The following is a 10,946-nucleotide window of genomic DNA, read 5'->3' on the forward strand; positions in this document are numbered from 1 at the left end:
CCAGTCAGCCCATACAGCTCCATCTCAACTCCCACAAGGGCTTGTCGCCACTTGTAAACCTATACTAACCTATCCGTGTGCTGACTTACCACGCATGCACACACACACACTCTCTCTCTCTGCAGGGTGAGACATAACGTCCCTAAGAGCCAGGACCCCAACTGCTTGCCTGCTATCTCCAGTCACAAGCAAGGTGCGTGCCGCGTGCTGCCGCTTCAGCTGTGCCTCTTTTTCAACCCTATGGACTGTAGCCCGCCAGGCTCCTCTGTCTGGGGGTTCTCCAGACAAGAATACTGGAGTGGGCTGCCATGCCCTCATCTAGGGATCTTCCCAATCCAGGGACGGAACCGGTGTCCCTCACATGTCCTGCATGGACAGGCAGGTTCTTTACCACTGGTGCCACCTGGGGGGCCCCAAGCAAAGCACAGGGCATACCTAAGGGCTCAAGCAGCATCTACTCTACCGGCCAGCATCATCCCACACTTTGTGAGGACTCACATCTCACATGCAGGTTGATTTTAAGGTCAGCATGCAAGGTGATCAGAGTCACATGTCTTTGAAACTCTTTAGGGAGGCGCCAAGTTGGAAACCAACTCACTGGCTCATTGTCATCCCATGGGGGGAATAGACCACTGTTTCTAAGGCTTGTGTTTGGGGGCCAGGCATAGCAAAAACTGGTAGTCTTGTAACTCAGTGGGATCAAGTGAGGCCCAAAGGGGTCACAGAGTCACTACAGCACAGGCAGCTCCCGTCACCCACTGCTCTTTGTGAGTGCCCAGGGCTGAGATCCTGGGTCAGGCGCAGTGAGGGCACGGCAGTAAGAAGACACCAGCAGGGGAGTTTATTCATCCTCCGGCCGTGGTCTGTACAGAAGAGGTGACTGCTCCCTCTGGTGGGGCACGGACTCCGCGTTGCCAGGGTCATTCTCTGAGTCACCTGTGGGTCTGGGCACAGGCTGGAACTTGAGCAGGACAGGCGGGGTGAAGATGGAAGCCCTCACAGACGAGGACGGCGTCTCCTCGGGGGCGGCAGGGCTACTGCAGACTGAGGTCCTGTGCAGGAGACACAGAAGACGTGGATTTGGACTCATGAGGCGCACAGAGCACACAGGGCCGTCAGAGGAACGCACCACGAAACCCAGGCTGCGTGATGGTCTCGCTGCATTCCTGCTGCTGGGACCCCTCACGTGGGATGTTTGCTCAAAGCTGTCCATCGCAGCAATGTTTGTGATTGTGTAAACCCGGAGATGATCCAAATATCCATCAGGGAACGCCCAGAGGAACCATGGCACAGCCCGGCAGTGGGCTATGCAGCAGCTACTCGAGGAAGGAAGCTGGTCTTCACAGCCCAGAGTCAAGACGCCCAGTGGTACGGTAGTGGATGAAAGAAGCTGCAGTGTGAGCCTGCCTTGATTTGCAAAAGCAACCGATGTACTGGGACTCTCATATTTTATGTATTCATTTCTGTATTGTGAACTTTTCCCCATAGGATACGTTCTGCTTTTGTGAACTTTTAAAAACCAAAAACAACCCATCTTTGGTGATGGCACCAAGAGGCGGCACAGCCCGCTCAGAGCGGGCACGCGGCAGGACGCCGAGAACAGTCTCCACCAAGGGCTCCGTCAACACGCGAGAGCGGCTGAGTAAACGACGCTCTGTGCACACAACGGGGGTGTTCTGCATTTATCACTGGCTTTTAGGGGTCTTGGGTTTGGTTTTTTTGGCCACACTGTGCAGCCTGTGGGGTCTTAGTTCCCTGAACCCGGCATTGACCCTGGGCCCTGCAGTACCACCAGACACTGGACCATCAGGAAATTCCCAGCACTGGTGTTATTTTCAATGGGTGAATTACATGCCATGTGAATAACACCTCAAAAAAGCTGTTTGAAAACAAAAAAGTCCCCTAATGCAATGAAGCTGCAATCTCAACACTCAATGACATGGGAAATACTTGGCAAAAAAAGGTAATTTAAAGAAAACCACACAGTCAGTAAACACCTGACTTGCAGAACCACGTACAGAAGACCCCAGAGCTGCCCCAGCTGACAGAATCGCCGCCTTTACGTTGGCCCCGGGGCAGTTTGGTTCTGCTTCCCCCCATCACAAGCAGTAGGAAGGGGCAGCCACTCTCCAGCACCAGGGTCCCGGACAACATTGGGGAACCTCCCGGAAGCGGGAGGGACCATCACCCCGCACATCCCTCCAGGGCACACTCACCAGGGGAAGTGGAGCTTGTGCGCGTTGTTCCTGGTCAGGTACGAGAAGTGGAAGCCCCCAGGATTAAGGACCAGGGGGGTTAGGTCGACCATGTGGCTGCAAGACAGGGTGAGGCAGGGGGCTCAGCCTCGGTGCGGGGGGCACAGGTCGGGCACAAGCCGATGAGGAGGGGAAGGGAGCACTCAGGATGCAGGAGGAACATCAGAGGGAGGCCGGGATTCCGGATGGGCCAGAGAGGAGCACGCTCCCCTAAGCCCTTAGCCTTAGCGTCTGTAGTCTGCCTGGGGCCCCGAATAAATCCTCCCACCTCTTTGGGTTTGATGACAGGCCAGTCCAGTTTAATTTCACTTCAGACCTCGAAACTTCCACTTCCTCCAGCTGCAGGAAACAAAGGAAACGGGACAAGCGTGGGGTTCTGCTCAGGAAGAAAAGCACCTTCTCCGAGAACTAGGGGGATGCTGTGCCTTTCTTCCAATCGGAAAATCGCTGCTGGGGGCCAGCCAGGGCTTGGTGTTAGGGGCACGGGGCCTGGGAGCTTGCGGAGGAGGCCCCGGCGCTGCCTGGGGGCAGGTGACGGGTAAGCGGGAGCCAGGAGGGGCAGCCAGGGAGGAAGGGCACTGCAGAGGCGCTCCGAGGGCAGCCTGGACGATGGTCCCCGTGAGGAGAGGTGGGCGGCGGGCATCCCCTGGGAGCCCTGGGGGCCGGCTGAGGGCCCTGAGGTCAGGCGGATGGGGTCCCACGTGTCCCCCACCCAACACTGCCAGCAGAGCGGCCCTCATCATCCGCTGCATCTGCTGCTGCCTGCAGAGAACATTCTGGGAGCCTCTACCGTGGGGCCAGGGAATCGCTGGAGTGCTTCTGAGCAGGGCGCAGAGGATGCCCTTCCACGGGCCACTGACCGATGTGCTGGGCAGCGGAGGGAAGGGGCCAAAGACCCTGGGCATAGTGTAGACAGCGGGTGGCGGGGCCGCCGTGGAGGCCATCGGCAGCAGCGGTGGTCCAGGCGGCAGCAGGGCTGGGAGCAGGCATGGGGAGGTCGAGCGGTCCTGCGAGAGGACGCGATCTGGTTTCTTCGGTTTCCGCTTCCTCCTCCTCCTCTTGGCATCTGGGACAGGAGGCGTCCATGAGCATCTGCCCCAGGCCTGGACAGGTGTGGGAGGGCAGACAAAGGCACGCCCACGGGCAGGGGAGCCAGGCCCACACAGGGCACCTGGCAACCACGCCTAAGGCCACCATTGATGGGCACCCACACGCGCCATCTCCCCGGCCCCTCGGCCGCCCCACAGGGAAGTCCGAACCACCCAAGGCACAGGCCAGAGCCCCGCCAGGCTGTGTGCCAGGACAGAATTCCACGGGAAGCGATGGAGTGTCACCACCAAGGTTAGCCTGCCACCCACCCTGGAGTCACCCACGTCCGAGTCTGCCAGTCTGACAGTGACTCCACCAATGCCACCCAGCCGCGGGCCATGCTGGGGGTGTGCAGAGAGCCACGGGGAGGGAGTCCTGCAGAAGGGAGCTCAGGAAGACACCCGGGGCCTCCCCCGCCTCTCCCCTGTCCTCATGAATCTGGGTCTTTCTACTGTTCAAATCTGGAGCCCATCAACACAGTAGGGGTCAACAAGCCCCTCTGGAGAGAATGAGCACTGCTGGGGGCACTGATGGGAGGCTGAGGGCCTGCACCCGGAGCCACCCCGGCCTGAGTCCCCCTTCAGCATCACACTCCCGGGTGGCCCACACATGCTGGGCAACCTCCCTGGGCCTCCATTTCCTCTTCTATGAAATAGGAATAAACAACGCCAGGCCGATGCCTCCGGAGGCTGTGTTGAGAGCTACACGCGCTGTTGGATGAAAGGGTGCCATGGGACTACCCCCACCTCCGCCCAGGCGTCCACCGCCATCGCCATCGTACAACCCTGGACCCGGACACACCCAAGGACCGAATCCAAACCTCATCACAGCTTCAGAGCAACCGTCCGAGACACGCAGGCAGAGGGTGACAAGCAAACATGCCAGGGGACCCCGACAAGGGACACAACCGAGTGGGTTCCCAGAGGGCAACACAGTTCTTCAGCCCAGGGCATCGGGGGAAAGCGAGGTCACGCCACCTCACAGGGGATGCCACCAGAGTGGCCTCTTCCTCGGTTGCCTTCCCGGTGTGGCAGTGAACACGGCCGCCTTCCAGCTCCACCCTCACCTGCCCCATGTGAACACAAATCTGCCTCCCACCCAAACGGAGTGCGGGCCTCTGGGGTCCTGACTGACAGAGCAGGCTGGAAAGGCAGTGTGGCCGCGGGGAGGTCTGAGCCAGGCGGGCCAGCGCAGCGCGCAGTGGGCTCACCCTGGGAGTAGAGGTGCACGCGGTGGATGCGTCTCTTCAGCTGTTCCAAGCGCTGGTGCATCTCCAGGGCGCTCATGCTGTTACAGCAGTTCAGCTCCCCCTGGACCGCACACGACGCCTTGGCCTGCGAGGGCCACGCGCAAGGCAGGGCGGAGGAAGCCAGACGCCTGAGCCGCCGCCTCCGGGAAGCCCCCACCCCCGCCCACGCCCCCGGCCGCCCCCCACCCCGGGCCCCCCGACCCCGCCCGGCCGGCCGCACCCAGAGGAAGGAGAGGAGCCCGCGCCGCTCGCACTCGGCCTGCTTGCCCTTGCGCACCACGCGCTCGGCCAGCGCCGGGTTGCGGTCGAGACTGCGGAAGAGGCGGCGCAGCGCGCGCTCCGTGTAGGTCGCCGCCTGCCTCTCGAAGTCCTCCTCGGAGATAAGCTGGCAGAAGGTCACAGTCTGGGGGAACTCGCTGTCGAACTCGTCCAGGACCTCCATCCTCGAGGGCTTCGGCGGCTTGGCTGCCTGGGAACCGAGCGGCGGTCGGGGCGGAGTCCCCCGGGTCTGGGCGCGCCCACCCCACCCGCCCCGGGAGACAGGGAAGCCCCCCGAGGGTCGCAGCTCCGCCACCATCCAGGCGGGACCCCCGGGATCCGGGCGCGCCCAGCCGCCACCCCCTGCCCCGAGGGCCGGAACTCGCGTGCCCGTTGGGACTCGGTCCAGGACGCACCGCTGTCCCCCAGCCACCGCACGCGCCGCTGCCCAGACCACTCCGGCCACTCCCCGGAGACCGCGGGCCAGACGGCAGCACGTGACAATGCCCGCCGCTCCGCGCATGCGCCCTCGGGCTTCGACGGGGCGCGCACCGCTGCACCCAGACCAGGCCCACCCCGTTCCTGGGCGGCCAACTCTGGCAATCTCTTTGAGACCCTTAAACCCCAGGCTGCCTCCAGGCCCCCCGCATCCCGGCCGCTCCCCTCCTCAGAGTCTGTAGGACCTGAGAGACATCAATGCCCCGGAGACGTCTCTCTGCCCACAAATCCTATAGCCCCGGAGCTCCACCTTTTCTTTGGACTTACTCTCCAGCCTCTGTCCTCTCCACGTGAGGGTCTTCACCATTCCTTCTTGGACATCTTACCTGCTTCTTAGTCCCAACCCAGAACTGACTGAACCCCAAGTTCCCTGGGTTCCAGACCCACATGCATGTGTCCCCTGGGCGGGATGTTTCCTGGGTGTCTCACACTCAGCAGAGCAGAAACTGGCAGCTTCTTTCCCCCTCCACCCTCTCCAAAACCTGCTTCTCACTTTCCCTCTCCTGCTGGCCAGGGACCAACCACCATCCATTCCAGTATCTTAAGTGGGGGGTGGTGCTCCCTGGAGCACATGTTCCTGGCCCCTCCCCACACCCCCTCCTGTCAGCCCCTATATCTTGAGACTTTTTTTCACCTCCTACCACCAAACCACCAGCCCCAGCTATCCCCAACACAGGAGGTGGCCTTCACTTCCTCCCACTTTGAGGCCTGCCTCCTGCAAGGAAGGAGAGGTCTGGCCTGTGTATCTTGCCTAGGGCTGCAGGCAGACTCAGATACTGCTGCCTCCAAATCTCCATTCTGTTGCCTGGCCACCACCTGTGACTTTCGGACCTGACTCTAAAACACGTAGTATGTGCTTTTTTAAAACCAGGACAAGCATCCTCTAAGAGTCAGGGAGGCCCTTGTTAACATCCCCTTCATGTTTATGCTTATAATACTTCATGCTTTGTATGTTTCTTTGGATTTTTTAAAGTATGCCGTGTCAAGCACCGCCAAAAGGAAATGTTTGCTGCTTTCAGGGGCTCCTAATCTAAAGAGAGCTTCAGCCACAGGTGGAGAATGTGATCTAACCGGCCGTGAGAAGGAACAATGGGCGCCCTGGAGCCCGGGGAAGGCTCTCCTTGCTGCTGCTGCTGCTAAGTCGCTTCAGTCGTGTCCGACTCTGTGCGACCCCATGGACGGCAGCCCACCAGGCTTCCTCGTCCCTGGGATTCTCCAGGCAAGAACACTGGAGTGGGTTGCCATTGCCTTCTCCAATGCATGAAAGTGAAAACAAAGTCGCTCAGTCGTGTCCAACTCTAGCGACCCCACAGACTGCAGCCCACCAGGCTCCTCCGTCCATGAGATTTTCCAGGCAAGAGTACTGGAGTGGGGTGCCATTGCCTTCTCCGAGGCTTTCCTTAGGAAGGGACATTTGAGCAGAGCCTTGAGTTCCCAGCAAAGGCAGGAAACAGCTGCATGGCATGTTTGGCCATGGGGTACAGAGTCTTCATAGGAGCAAAGGGTCAGGCCTCGGAGGTAGACAAGCATGTGTCATTGCCCCTCATCCTACCCTGGGTGCCAGGGCATCTACCCTTGTCCCTCTGGGCACAGCCATTGATGAAGGGTACTCCCAAATGCCCCTTCAGACACGAATGGGCCCCCTCTCAAGGAGACAGGCTTGAATGGCTGCCACTGGGCACTTGAAAATCCTTTGTGTCTGGTCCTGATGCTGAGGGGGCCCTGCAGGCATGCCTGGGGCCAATCTCCTTGGCAGGTCGGCTCCAGTCCCCCCGATTGCAGCTGTGCCGGTGGGGTGCTGGGCACTTCACCGTCCCTCCTGCAGGCTCAGGGCAGTACACATCCCTGTAAGAGAACAAGTGGGCGTGGGTGGAGGACACACGGCTCCATTTCCTGAGCCCACCATCCACCCCAGCTAGCACTGCTCCTGCAGAGGACCCAGGAGAACATTCTCCCCAGGCGTGCCAGGAGGGCCAGGCTCAGGGCACCCCCAGGAAGTCAAGGCAGGTGAAGCTGGGTCTGAGCCCGGCCCGGGCAAACCCTCCAGGCAAACCCTCCAGGCAAAGCAGTGGGCCTCTTTGTCCACAGGGTCCTGACCAAACCTTGAGCCCCCAGTCTTACCTGTGAGTTGGTTGCAAAGATCCTCTTCAACCATAGGTTTTCCGAGTCTGCCCCACCCCCTGTCCAGCCACAGCCTAGCTGGAGAGGTTGGGAGAGAACCTCCCAGCTCTGCCGTTCTGATCCTCCGATGGACAGCCCGCCAGCCCAGCTCCCCGCCTGCACCTCCTTGCTGGTTAGTGGAGTGAGGTGGCCAGACTCCCTGCCCAGGCGCTGCGGGTGGTGGGTGGGGCCTGACCGATGCCCTTTCATCATTGCACTGCTTGCCAGGGGCGCACAGTAGTGCAACAGGGAAAGAGTGTCAGGCAGGCCTGCCAGCGCCTCTCCCGGTGGTCGGCCTGGATCTGAGACCCGGAATGCAGGCCCACTGGGGCGGGGCCTCTGCCTGGGGGAAGGGTGCCCTCTGACCCCAGAGGCCCAGGCCTGGCCAGGATCTCAAGTTTCCATGGAGAAGGGAGCTCGCTGGGCAGGGGGGAGGGGAGGGCGTGCAGGTCCGGGGGCCCGGCCTGGGGAAGGGAAGTGGCAGTGTGGGGGAAGGGGTCTCCAAGGCTGGTCCCGGATGCTTTGACAATATCATTGCACTGCTCCTCAAAGCACAGTAGTGCAACCTCGTCAGAGCACCTGCGGCCAGCAGGAGGGACTCCCACCGTCCCCCCATACACGCAGGGCGGGAAGCAAGCACAAGTGGGTGGGGCTAGGGGCCCATTCCTAGACAGCAGGGCGCGGAGGGGATCTCACCGGGGGGCTGCCGTCCCTGGAGTTCTCAGGACCCCCAGGGGAGCCAGACCTTTCCCGGTACCCTCCGGAGAGCCGTGGGTATGCGACCCCAGACAGAGGGCCGGCTCCAGCACCTGAGCGGAGCGGACCGTGGGTAGGGCGCACACACAAAGGAGAGGGGCCCGCGCTCCAGTGCGGTCAGAAACCCACTGGCGCCTGAGGCGGGGGTGGGTGGATACAGCCTGACAACCCTGAGCCCTTGCCCGGCCCGAGCCTCGGAGAAAAGAAGGGTGACCCCCCCCTCAACTCCGGGCCGGCGCGCCCCCGCCAACTCAGGCCCCCGTCCCAGGCCCCTGGCTCCTGGCCCCCAACTTGGGCCCCTCATTCTGTCCCGGGAGACTCCCTGCCCGGCGGCCCAGAGAAAAGAGGGACGAGGGGGCTCCCCGGCACTCTGTGGTTCCCTGCTCGGAGGGGGCCGCCCGGGGTGTTGGGCTGCGCCCCTCCACACCAACCCCTCCGGCGGAAGAGGGCCGCCCTGTCCCGCGCCCCCACCTCGGACCCGGCTACTCACGCGGAGGACGCCCCTTCCTCCCTCCGGGCCGCGGCAGGTCTCGGGAGGTGGCGGCGAGAGGTCCGGGCGGCCGTCCGCCCGAGCCGCCCCCCAGGACCACCCCGCACCTCGTGGCGCCCTCCGGCCGCCGGCTCCATCTTTAACCCGCTGACAGGCGGCGGCCCGGCCCCCGGCTCCTTAGCATAGCGCCGCGCCCATTGGCCGGCGCCGGCGAAGGCTCCTCCCCGCGCGCGCTCGTTGGCTGGGGCCGGAGCGATTTCAAAATAGCCTGCGGGCCCTGATTGGTCGCGCGCGGGCCGAGGCTTCGGCTCCGCGGTTTTAACAATGAGTTCTGCGAACACTGCCTCCCCATTCATAACTTATCAAAGGGAACTTTGCCCGCCTTTTCGCAGCTCCAGTCTCCGCGAGTTTTCATCTCCGCCTGGGCGAGGCGCTTGGAAGCCCGGTGGGGGGCGCCGGGCGCGCGGCCAGACCCGCTGCGGAGGGGGCTGTGACCGGAGGAAAATGTCCCGACCCGCGCGCGCGCGCGCGCGCTCAAGCCAACGCCGGCGCGGCTGCAGGCCGCCCCGTCTGGCATACTGGGATTGCTCCCGGTGCCTCCCCGGTGGCGTGCTCGGCTGCGGTGGGCTTCGTGGCTGGGGTAACCCCCTCCCCGCTCAACCCCACCGCATCGCCGGACTTGAACCGAATGAGATCTGTCTGAAACCACCGGGCGGGCCTGGGCTATGTGCGGGACAAGGTCTTGGAGCCCACCTCCACCACCGCCCCCTCCCCCGGAGCCTTGCGGATCCGTGGAAGGCACAGGGAAGGGGGCGCCACTCGGGTCCCTGCGTGATCTTGGATAAGCAGTCATTCAGTGCTTCCCGGGGGACTGATGACCCGGGAGGATGGACATAGCGCCGCCGGCCCTCACAGAGCTGCAGCGTGTGTGTGTTGGAGAGGGTAGTATTTAGGCTACTGCGCATCTGGGCCCCCTCCTCTTTTATTCGCTCAGTCCAGAGCCTGAGAGCAAATGTTTCGGAAGGCAGACAGAGCTGGGTTTGCATCTTTAGCAACCTCAGTAAACCTCTGAAAAATTAAGACGATAATTGAACGTGCTGTGCTTCATAGATTCGTTGCTGGGAGCAGATGAGACGCTGTGTAAATCGCTGACCCAGTGCCTGGCACTTAGTTTTCAATAAACGAGAGATCGGCTGCTGCTGCGGTTTTAATTTTTGGTCTTGTCCTGCATTCCGCCTGCGGCCACCTCACCTGCTCTCACAGCTTCAGCCTCGATTTTCCGAGGATTCTTCCCGTGCACTGTTGGAGTCCGCTATTAACTAACACTCCTCACTTGTGTGTGTGTTGTGGCAGGGCGGTAACAGAGGCAGAAGTGGGCTCTCACAGCCCAGTGGGGCCAGGGATAGACCAGAGGACCGCCCCTGGGACTTTCAGTGTGGTCCACACTGCAGGCGCCCACACCCCGTTAGCACTCACCTCTATGGAAAGGATGCTCACCGCCAGTGCCTGAGGGCTTTGTTTTGGCTGCAGAATCCAGGGCAAGTGGGAAGGGCTGCAGAGGGACACCCCCAGCGCCCCGCAGCCCTCAGCCAGTGAGAGAAGGTACCCTGGTTGGATAAGTGCCCCCCACTTGCATGTTCTACCGGCTGCCTTGCGGGTTCCTCTCAGCCCCACTCCTTCCCCAGTGTTTCCTGGGATCACTTCCCAACAAACTGCCTGCACGCCTGTCTCAGGTCAGGTGAGCAGTGGGAGAGAAGTGGAGGGTAGTAAAGGATGCTCAAAAGGTCGGAGCAGAGCAGGACCTCCTGGGGGAAGGGACAGGGGAGTAAAGGGGGTAATCATGACCCTCCCTCCGCTCAGGTTTCACAACTGGCTAGAGTTTTTCTCTCATGCCCTAAGGCCAACTGACTTCTCAGAAGTCAGGTGCTCACTCTCCTCTAAGGCCCTTCCCACTGGTTGCCACCCCTGGCCTCTCCTTGGGCTCTTCCTCTACTGCCGGAAAGTGGCACCCTCTAACCCCAGCAGCTCAAGTCCTTCAGCTTGTAATCTCTGCCATCACCTCTAGAGGGCACCCACGCACCAGCAAAACTGCTATTACCGTCCTCTGTCAAGGGCCAGCCGATTTATTGTTCCTTCAAGTTTCAACCCTTTGACAGCTCAAAGTGTGACTCTTCTTCCCGGAAGCCTTCTC

At 61.6% G+C, this 10,946-nt stretch overlaps 1 protein-coding gene across 1 annotated transcript; it reads right to left on the reverse strand.

Moving 5' to 3' along the window:
• Positions 1–818: 818 nt before the first annotated feature.
• Positions 819–9,111, reverse strand: LOC133228436 (uncharacterized). The gene is made up of 10 exons (XM_061383864.1): positions 8,756–9,111; positions 7,876–8,088; positions 7,084–7,194; positions 5,268–5,433; positions 4,814–5,062; positions 4,555–4,678; positions 3,116–3,321; positions 2,524–2,594; positions 2,217–2,312; positions 819–1,052 (listed from the first exon to the last, which is right to left on the reverse strand). The coding sequence occupies exons 1-10, from the start codon at positions 9,109–9,111 to the stop codon at positions 842–844; spliced, it is 1,803 nt and encodes a 600-aa protein (XP_061239848.1). The 3' UTR covers positions 819–841.
• Positions 9,112–10,946: the final 1,835 nt, after the last annotated feature.

Source organism: Bos javanicus, chromosome 17 (assembly GCF_032452875.1).
Source record: "Bos javanicus breed banteng chromosome 17, ARS-OSU_banteng_1.0, whole genome shotgun sequence".
Taxonomy (NCBI): domain Eukaryota; kingdom Metazoa; phylum Chordata; class Mammalia; order Artiodactyla; family Bovidae; genus Bos; species Bos javanicus.